Source organism: Schistocerca cancellata, chromosome 2, assembly GCF_023864275.1.
Source record: "Schistocerca cancellata isolate TAMUIC-IGC-003103 chromosome 2, iqSchCanc2.1, whole genome shotgun sequence".
Classification (NCBI taxonomy): Eukaryota; Metazoa; Arthropoda; class Insecta; order Orthoptera; family Acrididae; genus Schistocerca; species Schistocerca cancellata.
Genome location: NC_064627.1, coordinates 686,369,446 through 686,390,358, shown reverse-complemented (window position 1 = coordinate 686,390,358; position 20,913 = coordinate 686,369,446). Strand labels below are relative to the sequence as shown.

At 40.1% G+C, this 20,913-nt stretch overlaps 1 protein-coding gene and 1 non-coding gene across 4 annotated transcripts in view; both read right to left on the bottom strand.

The window, feature by feature from the left end:
• The window catches only part of LOC126162426 (aconitate hydratase, mitochondrial-like), a 79,627-nt gene that overhangs the window by 28,469 nt on the left and 30,245 nt on the right, over window positions 1-20,913 (bottom strand). For all 3 annotated transcript variants that reach the window (XM_049918927.1, XM_049918928.1, XM_049918926.1), the window contains exons 8-11: window positions 19,192-19,321; window positions 8,862-9,019; window positions 6,243-6,501; window positions 3,207-3,412 (exon numbers count right to left, since the gene is read on the bottom strand). In XM_049918927.1, the coding sequence (XP_049774884.1) occupies window positions 3,207-3,412; window positions 6,243-6,501; window positions 8,862-9,019; window positions 19,192-19,321 (753 nt within the window). The remainder of the gene's footprint in view (window positions 1-3,206; window positions 3,413-6,242; window positions 6,502-8,861; window positions 9,020-19,191; window positions 19,322-20,913) is intronic.
• Window positions 2,572-2,646, bottom strand: Trnas-cga (transfer RNA serine (anticodon CGA)). Its single transcript has one exon. It is a non-coding gene; the product is annotated as a tRNA-Ser (tRNA).

Below are 20,913 nucleotides of genomic sequence, written 5' to 3'. Positions count from 1 at the left end.
ATGCTGAGACTATAAATGTAGTTTGTACACTAGCTCAAGAAAGGATTAGTCTGAAAGCTAGCAAAGTTTTCAGTCTTGTTTGTGAGCCTGTCACCAGCTCAATGCCTCTACTATCCAGTGACTTGTTACCTTTACTACTAAATTAATTCTATTAATGTGTGACTATCTAGGAAATGCAGCAATGAAACAAAGCCATTACCACCAAAACTTACAGTGTGACCCTCTTACATTATAACATGAAATGAGAGGCATGAGGATGTTGTCAGCTTCATGATTTATTTTTTGTGCATGGAAAGGGAGGGAGGAAGGTGGAAAGAGCAGGGTCTTTACCACGTTAGTCTGCCCGTCAGTAGCTTAAATAATTAAAGAAGTAGAGGTGTTTGCTCAAGGTACAATTACAATTTTATAAACTACATATCTGAAAGCAAACAAGGACAAGAAGTGAGCATCAACAACAAGATGTTGTAACGGAACTGAAATGATGGTGGGCTGACAGTAATTTGGAGCCCGCGCGTCGGAAACGGGCGCGCTTGTGTGAGACTGCCAGGGAGTGCACCCTGATGCCATCTATTGGCGAAACTGGGAATTAGCGCGGCCTTTCAGACAATGCACTAAGCTCTCAGAGTCAAATGTATTCTTTTTCTTGGTAATTATAAGTTATTACTGTATAATTTAATGTTGTAAAGCGCTAGTAGTAAATTATTATGACTGGTATGAACTCCAGGGTAGTAAATATAAATATTCTTAAATACTAAATGATTTCGGTAAAAAGGTGGTAGGGGAACGCCCCCACTCTTGGTGATACGAGCGTAGCTAGAGGTAGCTGGAGACACAGGGACTGAACAATGAAATGGCCTGGGGAGTGTTGACGTGATTGGACGTGCGTAACTGTGCTCACGCAAAAGTGATTGTGCAACAGAGAAGAGGCGAATATCGTCGCCGTTTTTGGAGTAAAACGCGACGAATGGTTGTTGAAGCCGCCTCTATGCCACTGGGGCTGATTGTAAGAGTTCCTGCGCCCAGATTTTATGGCGGGCGTGCAGTAGCTTATACGAGTGCTACAGCTCATAGTTCCAGCCGCCATTAAGGGCATGAGGCGTGAAGAGCTGCGTTAGTCACATGCATCTCACCACCAGCACCGACACGTCTACCCAAGGCAAGACTGCTTGCAATTGTTAAGTCGAACATTGTATACATGTTAAAGGAGAATACCAGTTTTCTTTTATGCAAGTGCAGAGGACAGAATATAGTAATGAGTAAAATTACGACACATGTTGTTCATTGTAAAGTGTAGTAACCTCAAACATAGTATAGTGAAATCAGACTGAGGCCACCATCGCCTCTTTCATTTACAATTCTTTTGGTTGTAGAATACTTTAGCGTATAAGAATGTTGAAAAGAGCAATGGTCACACCAGAATGAGTCACCTATTTACAGTTACTTAAATTTTTCTGAGCAACCTTTCAAGTAAAGTCACCTAACTAATTCTGTATCAATGGTCCAAAGAGTAATATCCAAAATCATTAAATAAGTTGAAGGATAGAATTTTGTTAACCGAAGTTGCATAACCTGTCTTGGTAGTAATTACCAAGCCACCTCACAGAAATTGAGAGAGTATTTGCTTTGTAGAATCATCTAGAATGATCAGAAATAGTAATATTCAGAATTAAGTTTAAATTCAACTCAAGCCATTTCACTTTGAAACGAGCCCAAAAATTGATTTATTCTTTTGCTCCTTCAGAGCTGGCGACCGTAGTTATAAGTATTTTCAGGAGGATTCGACGGTAAGTCTGCTGCTCTCGTCGTGCTGATAGGATTATCCACTGCTGCTAGCAGTGGTGATTGGATAAATAAGCTCACTACCAAGTTAAGTGGGTCAGGTAGGCAGTGTTACCGTGTGAACTGTAGGGCACTGTAGGCCGTGGATCGAACCCGTTCAATCATCACAGCTCTTAGGGAAATAGTCCGGTTAGGAGTGTACTATTCATTAGGTAAATACTGGCGAGTAACGGTAGGCAGTGTTACCGTGTGAACTGTAGGGCACTGTAGGCCGTGGATCGAACCCGTTCAATCATCACAGCTCTTAGGGAAATAGTCCGGTTAGGAGTGTACTATTCATTAGGTAAATACTGGCGAGTAACGGTCAAAAATGTATACGCAAGTGAATTTAGCAAGGTCCACGTAGCACCTAGTTAATGTGGTGCAATGGCGAGGGTAGGAGTGGAGTAAAAGTGAGCTGAGCTTGTGGCAGCTGTGCTGGATTCAAATATTAACTACGTGAATTCACTACTACCTCTTACCATTGGGACTGAGCTATTTACTGTTAAAATACGTAGCAGTAAGCGCAAAGGCGTGACAGCTACAAGTCCGTATTGGTTTTATACATACGGAATTGGGAAGTGGGTCATTCCGTCAGTGGAGGGGGTTAAAACAACCGAGTCAGTGGAGAACATACCCCATTTACTGATGGAAAGATTCAGCGGTTCGGTCGCAATGTATAGTCCAGAATGAGATTTTCACTCTGCAGCGGAGTGTGCGCTGATATGAAACTTCCTGGCAGATTAAAACTGTGTGCCCGACCGAGACTCGAACTCGGGACCTTTGCCTTTCGCGGGCAAGCGCTCTACCAACTGAGCTACCGAAGCACGACTCACGCCCGGTACTCACAGCTTTACTTCTGCCAGTACCTCGTCTCCTACCTTCCAAACTTTACAGAAGCTCTCCTGCGAACCTTGCAGAACTAGCACTCCTGAAAGAAAGGATATTGCGGAGACATGGCTTAGCCACAGCCTGGGGGATGTTTCCAGAATGAGATTTTCACTCTGCAGCGGAGTGTGCGCTGATATGAAACTTCCTGGCAGATTAAAACTGTGAAACTGGTAGAGCGCTTGCCCGCGAAAGGCAAAGGTCCCGAGTTCGAGTCTCGGTCGGGCACACAGTTTTAATCTGCCAGGAAGTTTCAAGATGTATAGTGTTTGAAGTCTGCTTATGCCATTCCTTGTTGGTTTTGGATTGCAAATCAAAACAAGCAAGTTAGTGCATATTACATGGGCGGAGACAAACATCACCCATTTTCAATTCTAGATCACCTAACTAGTAACAATTAATTGTGTGTTATGTTTGAATGTCTACTTCAACAACATTCACTGAAATTATCAATGATTAAATGCAAACTGTATCAAGATTGTATAAGAATACTTTCATACCTTAATGAGTATTGCCATTTCAGTGAGGTCCTTTCCATCCCAAGCATCAAATGGTTCTAGAAGTTGTAGACGTTGGCTCTTAGGGTCAACATTGACTTTCAATTTGCCACCATCTGCTGGAGGAGCCTGGTATGTGTCCTCACCTGGATCAAAGCCTTTTGGTGGCAGTTCATCAGCGAAGGGGTCATCCAACTTAAATTCCTTGCCTGAGAAAAGAAATGGTTCAGATGGCTCTAAACTCTATGGGACTTAACATCTGAGGTCATCAGTCCCGTAGACTTAGAACTACTTAAACCTAACTAATCTAAGGACAACACATACATCCATGCCCGAGGCAGGATTCGAACCTGCAGCCATAGCAGCAGCGCGGTTCCGGACTGAAGCGCCTAGAACCGCTCGGCCACAACGGACGGCTCCTGAGAAAAGTTTTTTCCTTTAGCAATAGCACACATTTTTAAAAAATCACACACAAAAACCATTAACAAACAATCATTCACACCAGTGATTTAAATCCAGTATTTAAGAAGTGTTTCTGTCTCAGGTTCTTCAGCCAACGTTCATCTAATGATTTTTCTGACTTTTGCCAGCACGAGTGGCTGACATTGTCAAAACTTCACCCTCCACTGCCGCTGGTGAACTGGAGCCGAGCTCGCGGCCGCAGACTATATGTACCTGGCACGCCAACGTCTGAGGGCTTCTCCACGGTCATTTCCGGTGCGGTTCTCCTCTTGCTACCTGCGACGGTCGTTCGCTGCAGTACGGGAAGCCAGGATCCGTTTACCTTAAGGCTTTCCTCTTTCTTGTTGAAACTGTTCGCGTGTTTTTGTATTTCTACAGCTTCTCTGAACAAGCGCGTGTCAGTCATTCTGACATAAACTTTTCTGAATGTACATGGTATACGGTATATTCCCAACATTGCAAATGGGTCTCTTTTCTCCTTCGCCGATCTAAGACACTCCTTGATCTTCCTTGTCAGTTTGAAAATCGTCTTTATGCCATGTTTGCGCAATATACAGCCGATTCTGTCCGTCACTCTGGGAATGTACGGCAGAAAGGCCGTACCCAACATTTCTTTTTCTGGTTCCTTACTTCGCCGAGTGTTTGGCTCTGTTACACTTCTAATGTAATTTGTGGAGTACCCATTGCTCCTCAGAACAGTTTCCAGGTGTTGCATTTCTCGTTTGAGGTGTTGCGGCTCACATATTCGTCCTGTTCTCGTTACGAGCATACTAATCATGCCTCTTTTCTGGCTCGGGTGGTGGTTTGACAGTTTGTGCAGGACCCAGAGTGATGGACAGAATCAGCCGTATATTGCGCAAACATGGCGTAAAGATGATTTTCAAACCGACAAGGAAGATCAAAGAGTGTCTTAGATTGGGGAAGGAGAAAAGAGACCCACATGCAATGTTGGGAATATACCGTATACCATGTACATGTGGAAAAGTTTATGTCGGAATGACTGGACAATCAATTAACACCAGGATCAAAGAGCATAAGCGACATTGCAGGTTGGGGCATGTGGAGAAATCGGCCTTGGCAGAGCACGCACTGAATGAGACCGACCACATAATAAAATTCGCCAACATGGAAGTTCTGGCTGTAGAGAAGCACTATCACACGCACTTGTTCAGGGAAGCTGTAGAAATACAAAAATACGCAAACAGTTTCAACAAGAAAGAGGAAAGCCGTAAGGTAAACGGATCCTGGCTTCCTGTACTGCAGCGAACGACCGTCGCAGGTAGCAAGAGGAGAACCGCACCGGAAATGACCGCGGAGAAGCCCTCGGATGTTGGCGTGCCAGGTACATATAGTCTGCGGCCGCGAGATCGGCTCCAGTTCACCACCGGCAATGGAGGGTGAAGCTTTGACAATGCCAGCCACTCGTGCTGGCGAAATGTCAGAAAAATCATTAGATGAACGTCGGCCGAAGAACCCGAGACAGAAGCCAATAGGCAGTTTGTCAACAAGTGGCCACGAAAGCCTTAACAATTTTGTATTTAAGAAGTGCTCACAAAGGGGACCAAGACCATCTTCACATAAATAAGATTCTCTCCCACACTGCCCTGCATTCTAACAATATTATGACTGAATACGTTTTGGCACAGAATGACAAAGAGAAGGTTGTTGTCAGAAGTTAACATTCGAGGTGGTGTACAAGAAAGCTGGACTTTAAAAGTTGCTGCGAAACCATTAAAATTCTGACTGGCTCTATTCGGTGAAACATTTATACCCAAGGTACACTGGACAGTTCTGCAAGCTGTATGGAGTTCTGTATGGGGTTTAATAGAGGCAGTTAACTGCTACAGGCAGGGTCTAGGGAAGAAAGGGGAAAGGAAGAGTACACTATGAATTGTAATGACATAGGTACACAAAGTCTAGGAGAAGTAATGCAAAATGTAAGGAGCAGAAACATAAAGAACACACAAGAAGAGATGGGATAGAGAAAGCAGTAGCGCATTATAACATATTTCTAATAAATTATTTAACAAATGCAGTTCAATTTCATGTGTAAGACCATATTTTTCCTCCTTGAAACAGTATTTGAAAAAGTAGTCCTGGCATTCCCACTGAAAATACAGGCAAGAGGAAGAATGCACTTAGATTAACACTACCTAAACTAGATTAGGTAATGCTGCTATACATTTCTTTACAAGATCTAGAAAATTAAACTTCCATATGGCAAAAAGTGATTGAAAAAATTACCTCTGAAAAATGCTTATGTATACTCCAAAAAACTGACATGTTGCAATTTTTTCCACTTTCTGAAGGTAGTAGCAACAGAATTCGCCTTTTCAGTGTGATGAAACAGTGACAACAATTCTGTATTTGAGCCATCCTCCTTTTTGCCTTCTTTTTTTTTTTTAAATTAAGACATACAAATGATATGGAAGTCTGTATAGACTAAATTAACCTGTCTACCAACATGGTTTGTTAATAACCCAGAAGCGTTGTCTTTGTGAGCCATCATATAGAAGGAGCTGTTACAGTTTATATTTGTTATGACATTAACAGCACTACTAAATCTAAGTAACATACCATCTGCTCCCTTCAGGGTATCCCTCCTAGGGTCAAAGTCAAGGGTGCCTGCAATGGACAGAGCAGTAACGAGCTCTGGTGATGTCACAAAGGCATGTGTTGCAGGATTTGCATCATTTCGTCCAGTGAAGTTACGGTTGTATGAAGAAACAATTGTGTTTTTCTCTCCTTTCTTAATATCTTTTCGATCCCATTGTCCAATACAAGGTCCACAGGCGTTAGCCAAGACTGTGCCTCCGAACTGTCTTAGTGTTTCTGCCTGAAATATTAATTACAGCACTAAAAAATGTAGCAGTTCTCAATAGAGGACTATTATTAATATTGTTATTATTAATAGTAGTAGTAGTAGTAGTAGTAGTAGTAGTAGTAGTAGTAGCAGCAGCAGCAGCAGCAGCAGCAGCAGCAGAAGTTCCCATTAGTGAAGCAAACAATGCATAGCGAATAATTTCTTTCCCTCTTGAACTGATGATTCAGTCCCCATAATGGTCTCATAAAAAGCTATTATCCTAACATACAAATGGGAATTAAAATAACAATGTAAGGCCGCCTTCTCCTTCTCCTTCTCCTCCTCCTCCTCATTACGCACTCATGGAAAATCTCGAGTAAAACTGGGACTAAATGAAGAATCAGCCATAACATCATTTAAGGGACTTTACTAGCATGTGTATACTATGGTCAATAGTAGTAACTGTGGAAAGTTGAATCTTTTCTTCAACATACAACTTAAAAGTCTTGTCTGTTAATTGTAGTTCAGTTTTACATGGTGGCTACTCAAACTTCTAAAAAATTCGGAGGATTCCTGGTATGAGGAGGCATATGGTGTCAAGATTCTACTGATAAATTAACAGTGAGAAGGGGGGGGGGGGGGAGGAGGCAGCATATCACAGTAACGATTTTTGTTTCCTCTCAGCTGGACCATATACCAGCCATAAGCACTAGTTTCACCACAGTTCTCAAAAGCAGTAATTTATACAGAATGATATTCAAATAATTAACACATTTTGAAATATTATTTTAAAATTTTTGATTTATAAAACTCAATAAAATTTAATTTCAATGCTACATTAAAAATTATGAACTCCCTGAGATTTACGAAATTCCTGGAATTCCCAGAGAAGAATTGCCACCCTCGTTTTAGTTCATTAACTGGACCATATTATAATTATGAAAATAATCTACATTATGAGACAGAATGTAAATTATGAAGGTGAGTACACCAGATAACCGTTATGTTTTTATGGCCCTACAGAGTTATTCTAAATGATGGACCCATTTTCAAAAATTCATATTTATTCGAGTACAAATCCAAAATAAACAAGCTTTATACCAAAGAAAAGATGAAGATTCAAAGTTTTTTGCAGGCAGCAGCGGGCAGGTGGTGATGGTTTCAGAAGTGACCAGTAGAGTTTGCACAGCAATAAGGCTGTCATTCCGTTTCACTGTCAGTTGTAAGTGAGTCGCAAACTGCAGTGCAGCAAGCATTTCCTACCAAATTTGTTATTCAACCACTGACTCACAAAAGCATTAGCCATTGGTTTAAGCGGTTTAAACAGATTGGGAGTGTGTGCAACGGAAAAAGCACAGGCCGAGTGTGTGTGTGTCAGAGGATGATGTCCGATAGATAGATGTACGAAAGTTTTGTATGCAGTCCCAATAAGTCTACCAACAGAGCCAGTCAAGAACTTTGAATACACCAACCATCTGTATGGAAAGTTCTGAGATGGCGTTTGCTGTACAAGCCCTACCGACAACAACTTGTGCAGGCTCTCAACCCCAATGACAAAGAGAAGCGTCTCGCATTTTGTGGTTATGTGCTAGCAAAGGTGGAGGATGACGCATTTCTACAGCGTGTAATTTTTAGTGATGAAGCGACATTCTACCTTAGTGAAAAAGTCGGACACAATGTCCACATATGGGGTTTGGAAAATCCACATTCAACATTGCAACATGAAAGAGACTCACCGAAGATCAACGTGTTCTGTGCTGTATCACGTACAAAGGTTTATGGACCATTTTTCTTTGCAGAAAGAATTGTAACGGGAATCATATAACTGGACATGCTGGAATAGCGGATGTTATGGAAGATTCCCACTTCATTTTCCAACAGGATGGAGTACCGCGACATTGGCACCATGATGTATGAGGCTTTTTGAACGACTCCCTTCCTCAATGTTGGATAGGTCACAGGGGACTTGAGGACCTGGCTCTGTACTTCTGACCACCGAGATCTCCTGATCTCACACCATGCGACTATTTCTTATGGGGTTATATGAAGGAAGCTGTTTATGTCCTGCCTCTACCAACCACTCTGAATGATCAGCGGAACCAGATCACTGTCACCAAGCACTCAGTAACAGCAGATATGAATTCGCGTGTATGGGAAGAGTTTGGCTACCACGTTGATGTTTGCCATGCAGCCAATGGTGGCCACACTTAACATTTATGACTGAAACTTCCTCTTGTCATTGCTATCATGCTTGTTAACTTTGGATTTGTACTTGAATGGGTCCATCATTTAAAATAACCCTGTGTTTATGGTTTTCAATCTGCATATGAATGATTTAATTAGAACATTGTCACAAAACAAGTCTTTATAATTTAACACTGAGCTGCACTCACAATTCCATCCCTCTCAATTGTTGCTCGCACTTGTTCAGATCCAGGTGTTACATTGAATGGAATCTTCGATTTGAGTCCATGTTTTAGTGCTTGCTTGACAATGCTTGCACATCGGCCCATGTCCTCATAACTAGAATTTGTGCAACTACCAATGAGACCTAGAAAAAAGAATAGTGATGCATCAATAACAAAATGGCACATGAATGAATGTAGTCCACCATACAAAAGTTTCCAAGTGAAAGTTCAATACTGACTACTTTTTAATATTTGTTACAGTTTGCCAATGACAAATGTAAGTAAATAATTTTAATCATCATGCAAATCATTATGGTAGGAGAATGTATGGACTGGAATTGCTGAGCAGCCAAACATAATCACAAGCTGAGGATTTATTTTGTGCTAATTTGATGTAAAAATTGTAGAAGAAGTATTGTGATGACATGCAGTATCCATAAGCATTGAGGAAAAAGTAGTACCTGGCCTGGACTGTGTGTGAAGTGACAGCAGCACAGTAATACTCTGGAAGCCATGGAGCATCAGGATGCCATTGTTGCTAAACAAGAAATACGAAATTAACTTATGTACTGTCAGTCACTGGAATGTATTCCTGATTCACTGACAACATGCCTTACATTGAGCCCGCCAGGATTTTGTTCTGTTCAATATCAAATTAGAGTTTAACTGAAATATTTAAAAAAAATTGAAGGAATGTATGAAGCATTGCAAGTGATACTTGTTGGAAGAACGTATGTGAAATCCTTTGTAATATTTATCCTCTCTATGATCTGCAGCTTGAACTTAGTTGTGCGACAATAAGGAACTGTGATTTCTAAATTGAAATCCAACAAATTAAACAGTTTTATTTCACTGTGGAAAAAATTTACTCTCTGGAAATGCTAGAATTTCTTACAGAACTGAAACTTTTAAACCAGGGTCGCACTCACAGCTACAGTGACATAACAGCTAGTGGCATACTGCTGTGGCACAACAGTTTTTAGTGGTGTTTCTCAGGAGATGAAACTTCTGTCATGCCAAAAAAGTTCAACTCAGTTGTACTTCGTGACACCAATATCCTTCCCCCACCATTGAGCAGCATCATTCAACTGGTCACTGGTAGCTGTATTTCAAAACACCAACAGTCTGTTGTAGTTATTGCGGAATAATAGCTGCTGTGCTCCATTTGATTTGAATGTGTTTTCATATAAATGCGTGTGTGTGTGTGGGGGGGGGGGGGGGGGGGGGAAGAAGGTGTGTGTGTGTGTGTGTGTGTGTGTGTGTGTGTGTGTGTGTGTGTGTGTGTGTCATTAATAAAAGAAAAATCACTGGCATTCCAGGTGACCTTGAACCTTCATTTAATAGCTTAGCGAGCCATAGCCAACTCGCTAGAGACTTTCTTACAGCTGCCCACGATGAATGTACAGCCTGTGTGCTACTTCTATGCAGGGCAAGGACACCCTTAGAAGATGCCAGGTGGGTGGACAATTTCAGAATCTGTCTTTCACCTGGATGTGGCAGATAACAAATAGGCCCCTCACACGTCCCTTATTCTTCAGTATAAATGGAAAATCATGTGCAATCTGCAGTAAACAAATGAGAGAATATGCAGAGCACATTTGGTTTGGAGAGTGCATCTCCATACTATTTGTCACGAACATTTTTATACTTGTTATGAATTAATGAATTGAGAGACTTTAATAAAAGGAAGTCCATATAATGTAATAACTAGTGATAAAGGAAACTAATGACCATGGAATTTAAGACTGTTAATTCTACAAAATATTACTTTTGAGAAAACCAGTGACAATAGAGACTTGATATAATGTGCGACGAAACAGTATATTTATATCTGTGACTCCTACAATTTAGTATAAACATAGAAGCGCCACTGTAATAGTGTCTATCTCTCTCCTTGACAGTTCGCTTATTGGCACTATCTCTCTCCAACCCTGTCACTGTTACAGGATCACTCTGTGTCTTCCACGTCTGCAAGACTAAATAATGTGTTGTTAATTGTGAAATAATGTACCGACAGTTATGATTGAAAATTATGAATTATTTAGGAATAAAAGAGACAACTCACCGCAAGGCAGAAGTGCTGCATCGTGGATAGGCACAAAAACAAAAGGCATGATGCTTGACTAGCTTTTGGAATGCACTTCCTTTTTCTAGCTGTAGGAAAAACATGCACAGAAACACACACATATTCACTCACTCACATGCACACGCCTTTCGCCCTACACTGTGCTCAGTCAACTGCCAGTAATTTATGGCCCACAGTGAATGACCTAGGATGAGGAAGGGGGTTTGGGATGGGGTGGGGTGAGCGTCTAGCAGTTTGTGAGAGAGTGGGGACCACCTGTGGGCTAGCTGGAGTGGGGTGGGGTGGTGGTGGTGGTGGTGGTGGTGGTGTGTGTGTGTGTGTGTGTGTGTGTGTGTGTGAGATACCTTTCATTTGTGTGCCTGAGACAACATAGAATCGCAGGAGCTCCATTGCATGGTAAATGTGATTTTAATACTTTTCTTTACAGTCACGCAACTGCTTGTGCAGCTGGTATAACATTTCTATTTCACAGGAGCCTACAGATTTTGAGGAGATTTTATTTACACTGAAACAGTTAGGTGCACAATAAAGGATTGATTTTTTCAGCTGGCCTGTCTGCGAACCAATAAAGGTGTAGTTTCAGGTCATGTTACAAAGGAAACTGTGTGGGACCATGCACTGTTTAACCATTAGAGTGAGAATATTTGCAATGATAGTCACTTACAGTGGCATAATTGATTATGTGGTGTGAAAATAGGTATTTTACATAGACATAGTTACAGACTCTTATCGTCACGAGATTTTTTTTCCCTTGGTCATTGCTTATAACACCATTTACACCACATAATCACGATATTTAGATGCAAGGCTCACAATTCATGATTACTGAAGTACATGTGGCTAAGAATTGTCCTGTAATTTATGTTGCAAATGAAAGTGCTGGGCTCAGAACCCATGCAATATTTTATGATCTAATTTCCAAACAATATCTGCCATTTATTTACAAAAAAACAAAAATAATTTTCAAGCACTAGACTCCACACTGACACAGACTGGCGTCACATTCACTTGCAAGTTTCCAAGTGTTTCAGTAGCATTTTTATCGCTGTATCATGCCTATACTGAGTAGTCACTGTTATGATTGAAGTTAAGGAAGGTAGTCTGTGTTAGCTGTTGCTAGATCATTTTTATAAAAAAACTGAGTGAACATATGTTTAATTTTGTCTAAATAAATTGGATACAATAAATGAAGAAATTTGGAACAGCTGTCTCATTATTAATATAGTTACAAAAAAAATCCAGGCAAATGACTGAATTTCAGTTCCCAGAGCTAAGTATATTGTTAATACTTTTCTTAGTTATATGTGTGTCATTTGAAATTGCAACTCACAGTGATGTACATTGGCAACTGTTCCAATAAAAATGGTCTGTATATTTTTAAAGTGTATTTTTGGTACCGGTAATGATAATTATATTTTTTATTTCACAAATTTCCAAATGGTGAATGTCACATTTGGTTATCCACTCTTGCAGTTTCTCAATAATGTTCATGGGCCAAACGAAACTACACACAGAGGTACAAACAATTATGCTTGCTTGTCTTTATTTGTATTTTTAAACTGTACAGTAACATTCACTCATAGTTACTTTCCGTGGGACACTTCCTTGTGGGCTTTAAAAATAATTTGCACACTTGTCAGGAATGCGTTCATTTCAGTTAGAAGCTTTATGTGGTACGAGTTTGAGTACAGTAAAATTCAATGTAATGCCATCTTGACTCCATGTGCCTGGGATCATCTCACCTGTTGGTAAACCATACAAAATTAAGCTTCCTTGTAGGGTATACTGGTTCCTTGCCTCATTTTAAAAAATTATGTAGACACAAATCTGTACGGGTGACAATTTCTGCTTTCTCATCTTGCAACAACGCAGGTTTTTGAAAGATATGAAAAACTAAAGCCGTAGTACCAACTATGTTCTCTACAACCATTCTAGCCCCAGACAGTCAGTAATTAAAAATTTGTTCATTTGAGCCTTGGATATACACTGCTGGGTATAGTTTCATGTTTTTGTTTAATGGGAAAGTAATGTCTGCTATGAAAATGTATCTTAGGGCCAGTCAGCTTGTGGCAAGTTCAGCAGTTTTCTGAGAACTTTTTCATTTACGATTACGTTCTTCAATAAACCTCCATTTCTCTCATGGCAACCAATATCTGGATCATAGCAGACATCAACAACTGCAAGCTCCACAATGCTATACGACCCTTTTTATTTGTAAAATTTGCTCCCACTAGTAGCAGGGCACTGTATGAGTATGTACTTCCCATCAACTGCTCCCATACAATGGGAGAAGTGTTGTGGCTGAGAACAGACATGCTGTTCCACACCAGTCTTTTTCAGTCTGAAATAAATAAATCTGATTTCAGGTTTCAGAAGATTTTATCCTGGAAAGAGGTAATGAACAAGTTCCTGGCTCTTCTACATCATCATCATCATCATCATCATCATCATCTCTTACACACAAGAAATTAAAATGAATGGGTGGCAAGATATGTACAATGTCTCCTCCCAACTACTTCTAGAAGTACTGTAGAATCAGGAAAATGAGGATACTGATGAATACTGCATCTGTGGCCTATAAATGGCACAGTCACTAAGAAAATTTCCATAAATATAGAGGGCAATGACAAAACAAAAGCTGAATGACATCTTGCTTCAGTCAGAGTTAAGCCTTCTTCTACACAAGTATGGAATCAGTGTGTATGGATGTGTCATGTGCATCAACATGCAGCATTAATTTCCCAGTTATATTTGCAAGCAACACAACTGAGGAAGTATTGCTTTTTGATTGTGGGTGTCCAGTTCTTGAAAAGAAAAAAAGAGAATAAAAAATGAACAAAATACATATTTAACATGCTTTTATGTTTAGTTACCTTTATATAACCCCTCAAGACTTCCAACAGTGGTCTACAACTTCAGGTATATTTAAGATAATGCTTGCTTTGAAGAGTGAAATAAACACGAAAGGCTTTGAATGAATCTCCTGTTGTCAAAAAAACATGGAGAGTAACCAGAAAGTCTTTCATTGACACGAAGTGCTCCTTGAAATTTAGGTCTTTTTTTGAAACACCTGATTCTATCATATCTACCAGAATTTAAATATCTGTTAATGACATCGAAGAGATGTTACAGAAATCAAAGCTGGCTTCCATATTCAGCTCCTGCAGTAGTTCTTCATCCACTAATGATATGTGTTCTTTCATTTGGATGTACCTTTAAGTATTAATTGTGCTGCAAGTGTGTACAGCAACCTTAACACTACGCAGTTTCGAACTTCTTGTGGAACACAGTTGGAAACACGACTGCAACAAAAAAATATATTCAGTAGCAGTGAGTACATGGCTTTCAGCCAACGAGTGTACTCACAGATGAGGCCATTGTGTTTCTGCTGTGCTGTTGAGGTCTGCTGAAGTGTGAAACCAGCAGAAACTTTGGCTGCAAGTATACAGGTTCTCTAGACAGCAAACTCAAAGTAATAAGCTTGGGCAATTTTGGGGTCTTGAGAAATACTATACACAGAAAGATAACACACAATCAGTAGTGAGTGACACTTCTAGACACATTAAGAAATGTGTTGCCTCTTCAATAATAATAATAGGTAATAACTTAAACCATGTACAGTGCAGGGCACATAAACTGCATCTGATTGTAAACATTTTTTCAAAGGAACTTAGTAAGTTTTACACTAATAGCAGCAATTCAAAGCATCCTTTCTTGAACACCAAGAAAAGGAAACAATTGTATTTGCAGTTTCTGAAGGAAAAAAATGGAGACAAAAAGTTTTTTGCTCTTCCAGTTTTAACATGCCAGGACTCGCTGCTCTCCACAGCAATTTCACGAAGCAGATTATTTTGAAGAAATGATTGAATTCTTCTAAAGTGATAAGTTCAGGAGCCTTCCAATGTGGGCAGAGTGCCGATTGCACACTTTTACTAGAGCCCTCTGTGATCAGCAAAAGTCAGCTGACTTTGTGCCACTCTGGAAGGTTTACGCTCGTTGCCAACCACAGCTACTTAACAATATTGTAGTTTGTAACAATAAATAGCCATTGTGAATAGAGTGTTGATCTGTGTGTATTGTTGTGCAAAATGATTGTTTATATTATTTACAAAAATGAGTGAAGAGGCTCTACCTGGTCCTTCTAGTGATTCACCATTAACTTTCATGTCACTTCTGCAACACAATAATCATTACATGTTCATTTTAACAGAGTCTTCCGTCGGTTCTTGGTAGAACAAAATTACAATAATAAATGAAAAGCACCAGTTTGCTTTTGTTCTACAATATTATTTTTATTGCTAACCGGTTTTCGGCTTACAAGGCCATCTTCAGACATTTACATGTTCATTTCTTTTGTAAGCTATAAATTGGGTGACATGGGAAAAGAAGGCAGGGCTTGTATCTGCAGCCAATCACAGGCTTCTGCTCCCAGCATCCTCCACTCAAGGGTCACGTAAAAGTGTGCAATCAGAATGTGAATTTGCTGTCAGATGATTAAGTGAATTGGATTCTTGCGGAGGCCAATTTCATTAAACATGCCAGTGACTTAATATAAATATTTCCTTTGGGACTTCAAAATATCTGTCATCACATGAGCTCTACTTAAAGCATGTTTCAGTATTTTGTGCAACAAACAAATAAAATTTTAAAAAAGGTAAAGTGGCAAGTGCTTCATGCAGAAGTATAGGAGGGATTGAAGCATACTGGGTTGCATTTTTATATTAGGATAACTCAAGGCCACAGATCCAAACAAATCAGTCTTCAAGGCTTTAGATTTAGGTTTCAACCCAAGGGCAATAAGCTGGGACATCATTTATGTAGACATGGCAAAGATCCTGAAGTCTTAGCTGGAATGACTGGTCTCAGTAATAAGGACACTGTGGAATGGTGCAGGAAAGAAAATGTCCATGAAATCAGCATACGTCGACATAGCCAAATGTTTAAAGGCAACAGCAGAACAGGGAATCAGTGATCATAAGGCCGTTGCAGCATCCCTGAATATGGAAGTTAATAGGAATATAAAAAAAGGGAGGAAGGTTTATCTGTTTAGCAAGAGTAATAGAAGGCAGATTTCAGGCTACCTAACAGATCAAAATGAAAATTTCTGTTCCGACACTGACAATGTTGAGTGTTTATGGAAAAAGTTCAAGGCAATCGTGAAATGCGTTTTAGACAGGTACGTGCCGAGTAAAACTGTGAGGGACGGGAAAAACCCACCGTGGTACAACAACAAAGTTAGGAAATTACTGCGACATCAAAGAGAGCTTCACTCCAAATTTAAACGCAGCCAAAACCTCTCAGACAAACAGAAGCTAAACGATGTCAAAGTTAGCGTAAGGAGGGCTATGCGTGAAGCGTTTAGTGAATTCAAAAGTAAACTACTAGGTACAGACTTGACAGAAAATCCTAGGAAGTTCTGGTCTTGCGTTAAATCAGTAAGTGGCTCAAAACAGCATGTCCTGACACTCCGGGATGATGATGGCATTGAAACAGAGGATGACAAGCGTAAAGCTGAAATACTAAACACCTTTTTCCAAAGCTGTTTCACAGAGGAAGACCGCACTGCAGTTCCTTCTCTAAATCCTCGCACAAACGAAAAAATGGCTGACATCGAAATAAGTGTCCAAGGAATAGAAAAGCAACTGGAATCACTCAACAGAGGAAAGTCCACTGGACCTGACGGGATACCAATTCGATTCTACACAGAGTACGCGAAAGAACTTACCCCCCTTCTAACAGCCGTGTACCGCAAGTCTCTAGAGGAACGGAAGGTTCCAAATGATTGGAAAAGAGTACAGGTAGTCCCAGTCTTCAAGAAGGGTCGTCGAGCAGATGCACAAAACTATAGACCTATATCTCTGACGTCGATCTGTTGTAGAATTTTAGAACATGTTTTTTGCTCGAGTATCATGTCGTTTTTGGAAACTCAGAATCTACTATGTAGGAATCAACATGGATTCCGGAAAAAGCGATCGTGTGAGACCCAACTCGCTCTATTTGTTCATGAGACCCAGAAAATATTAGATACAGGCTCCCAGGTAGATGCTATTTTTCTTGACTTCCGGAAGGCGTTCGATACAGTTCCGCACTGTTGCCTGATAAACAAAGTAAGAGCCTACGGAATATCAGACCAGCTGTGTGGCTGGATTGAAGAGTTTTTAGCAAACAGAACACAGCCTGTTGTTATCAACGGAGAGACGTCTACAGACGTTAAAGTAACCTCTGGCGTGCCACAGGGGAGTGTTATGGGACCATTGCTTTTCACAATATATATAAATGACCTAGTAGATAGTGTCTGAAGTTCCATGCGGCTTTTCGGGGATGATGCTGTAGTATACAAAGAAGTTGCAGCATTAGAAAATTGTAGCGAAATGCAGGAAGATCTGCAGCGGATAGGCACTTGGTGCAGGAAGTGGCAACTGACCCTTAACATAGACAAATGTAATGTATTGAGAATACATAGAAAGAAGGATCCTTTATTGTATGATTATATGATAGCGGAACAAACACTGGTAGCAGTTACTTCTGTAAAATATCTGGGAGTATGCGTGCGGAACGATTTGAAGTGGAATGATCATATAAAATTAATTGTTGGTAAGGCGGGTACCAGGTTGAGATTCATTGGGAGAGTCCTTAGAAAATGTAGTCCATCAACAAAGGAGGTGGCTTACAAAACACTCGTTCGACCTATAATTGAGTACTGCTCATCAGTGTGGGATCCACACCAGATCGGGTTGACGGAGGAGATAGAGAAGATCCAAAGAAGAGCGGCGCGTTTCGTCACAGGGTTATTTGGTAACCGTGATAGCGTTACGGAGATGTTTAACAAACTTAAGTGGCAGACTCTGCAAGAGAGGTGCTCTGCATCGCGGTGTAGCTTGCTCGCCAGGTTTCGAGAGGGTGCGTTTCTGGACGAGGTATCGAATATATTGCTTCCCCCTACTTATACCTCCCGAGGAGATCACGAATGTAAAATTAGAGAGATTAGAGCGCGCACAGAGGCTTTCAGACAGTCGTTCTTCCCGCGAACCATACGCGACTGGAACAGGAAAGGGAGGTAATGACAGTGGCTCGTAAAGTGCCCTCCGCCACACACCGTTGGGTGGCTTGCGGAGTATAAATGTAGAAAATGTAGAATGTAGTAGACAATCAGCAGTCTGGAGTTGTGGGACTGAAGGCTATTTGGATTTCCTCTTCCAATGCTGACAGTGAGAGACAGTTATCTAACTACAGTGAAGTCTGTCTAATGGTAATCTAGACATAATGACAAGGTATTTGAGAAACTGTCTGCAGTGTTTGTCTGAAACCCTTTCTGCCTTAAAGCATAATTTTTTTTCTTTAATTATCAAGCATAACAAATTACTTTTTCCTTTCAAGTCAGTGTAATGTAAATAATGGTGATATGTGTAGTGTAATACATTGATGTAAATGAACAGTATAGTTTTGTTTTCAGCACAACATCTAGTTTGAGATCTATCACTATAAGGGTTGTATCATCTGTTAATACAGACTTGTTGGACGATGAAGATCACATATATTTAAAAAAAGTTAAAGTGCTAGAACAAAGTGTTGTGGGACTCTTGTAGCAATTGGAAGGGCATTCGACCTTCAATTACTTACTATGACAACTTGTTTCCCGTCTAATATATACGATTTGATTAATTATAGTTCACTGTCATATACATAATGTTGTTCAAATGTAGGTACTATGGTATCATGTGATACAGTCAAGTGCTTTGTCTAAATTAAGGAGCATAGCACAGGAAAGGAATTGCTTTCAAAACATTGGAAAACATCTGAGAACATCACAGTGTTAATGGTAGACAGACTAAGCCTAAAACCATACGATTAAGACGAGATTATGGACATGATGGATACTGTTCAATAGTGGTCAAGACATTTTATCTTCCTTATAACTTGAAACAATTAAGGATTTCAAAACATCAGGGAAGTTTCTGGCATGGCACTTGCATTTTACAAGGTAAGTCCAGAGGAGTTGTTATAATATGAATGATATGGTTTAGTGTGTAATTTCGAGACATTATGGATATATTTATTATGTTATTTACCTCATTTACATGCAATTTGGTAAACAGTATGACAACTAACATGTGTCTCCCCCATACAATGTTTTACCATTCGCTTTTTGCTTAAGATGAGTAACACAGAATGTGAGTCTTTATGCAGCTTAGTTTCATTTTTCAACATTTTCAAAGTAAAAATACTTACCCACTCTAATGTCCACAGGCCATCCTTTCTCCTTAGCTGTTTGACCAACTTTTGAAACAGGGTGACATAAATCTGGAGTGAAAGGTCCATTGATGTGTGGTTCTAATGTGTCCAAGTTCAGCTCTATTATCTATAAAAAAAAAGAAGAAGAAGAAAACTGAAAGGAACTGTGTATCAGATGTCATTTGCTATACAGATAAAGAAATGGCAAACTCAACTTGAACAATGGAATAATAATGGCAATTTTTATGCCTGTGATGTTGACAGAATGAAAAATTAAACACACATCAAAACTAGAGCAGAAGGTAAGAAATTGGACAGACAATAAATGACACACTGCACAGTAGTTGTTAAACAATTCTTTCACTTTCTTTATTTAAAATGCCAAGAAAAATGCTTTCATTTTAGAATTTCATTTTACATCATATCACATTACAATAACAGTGACATTTCTATATTGTTTAAACTGAAATATCCATGTAACTGATTAGTTTTAAACAATATAAAGTAATCAGACAGATAAAAATCTACTCGCCAGCAGGAGAACAAACATACAGGGTGGCGCATGATAAGTCACCCGACTTGTTTCATGTTGTTGTTGACAAGATTTGTAATTTATTGGTGTTGAAGTAAAGAATACAGCTTGGAAATACAACCTAATGAATCACATGTTCAATATGACTGCCATTTTGGTTTACAACCTCTTCAAGTTGCACACTTGCATTTGTGATGACTCTCCAATACAAATCTTCTGGAATGGCACAGCATAACTCCACAATGATGGCCCTAAGTTGCACTGCATTTTGGGGTTATCTGTAGTTCACCTTCTCTTTAAGGAACCCCCAAAGGAAGAAGTCACATGGGTTAATGTCCGGGCTGTGTGGCAGCCACATTCCTCCTCCTGCATAACATTCTGGAAATCTGTTTGAAAATACACTAAGGCCAAGTCTTTTGTGTAGGAAATCAAGCACAACGTTGGCAGTATGGGCGTGTGCTCCATCCTGCATGAATCATTGTGTCTGCAATGGAAGACATGAGGCCATGAGCTGAGAAAAGAACTGGTTTCGCAGCATATATAAATAGCATTCACCAGTTACTGTATCATCAAAGAAAAATGGACAAATGATGCCATGCCTTGACATCGCAACCCACACACGCACTTTCTATCCATAGGTGTCTTTCGTGTGGATTATTCAAGGAGGTCCACATGCCCAGAATAGAACGTTCTGTTTGTTCACAATACTGTTCATGTAAAAATAAGCTTCATCAGAAAACCATGTGTTGCATAGCATTGCCTCTTGGTCTTGCTCGATTGCCCACCTTGCAAACTGCAGTCTCTGCTCCTTATCTCTCACAGTAAGCTTATGCGCCAAACTCATCTTGCATGGATACAAGCGAACATCAGATTGAATAATTCTTTGTACAGATCGGCGTGAAATTCCAAATTTGGCACTGGCTCTTCTTGTTGATTTATTTGGACTATAAGTCAAAGCCTTTCGAACTGCTTCAATGTTTTGCAGCGAACGTACAGTACGTATATGTGACCGCTGACACTCTGAAACAGTTCCAGTACCTTCAAATTTTTTATGTAATCTGGGTATTGTCTGTGGGATGGAAGCCCACCATGTGCTAAAGTGAGCACAAAACCTTCTCTGCGTCAATGTAAAGCAGTATGTCACCGTGCACAGTAACACAATCTTCGTCTTTTGTGCGACGGTCAAC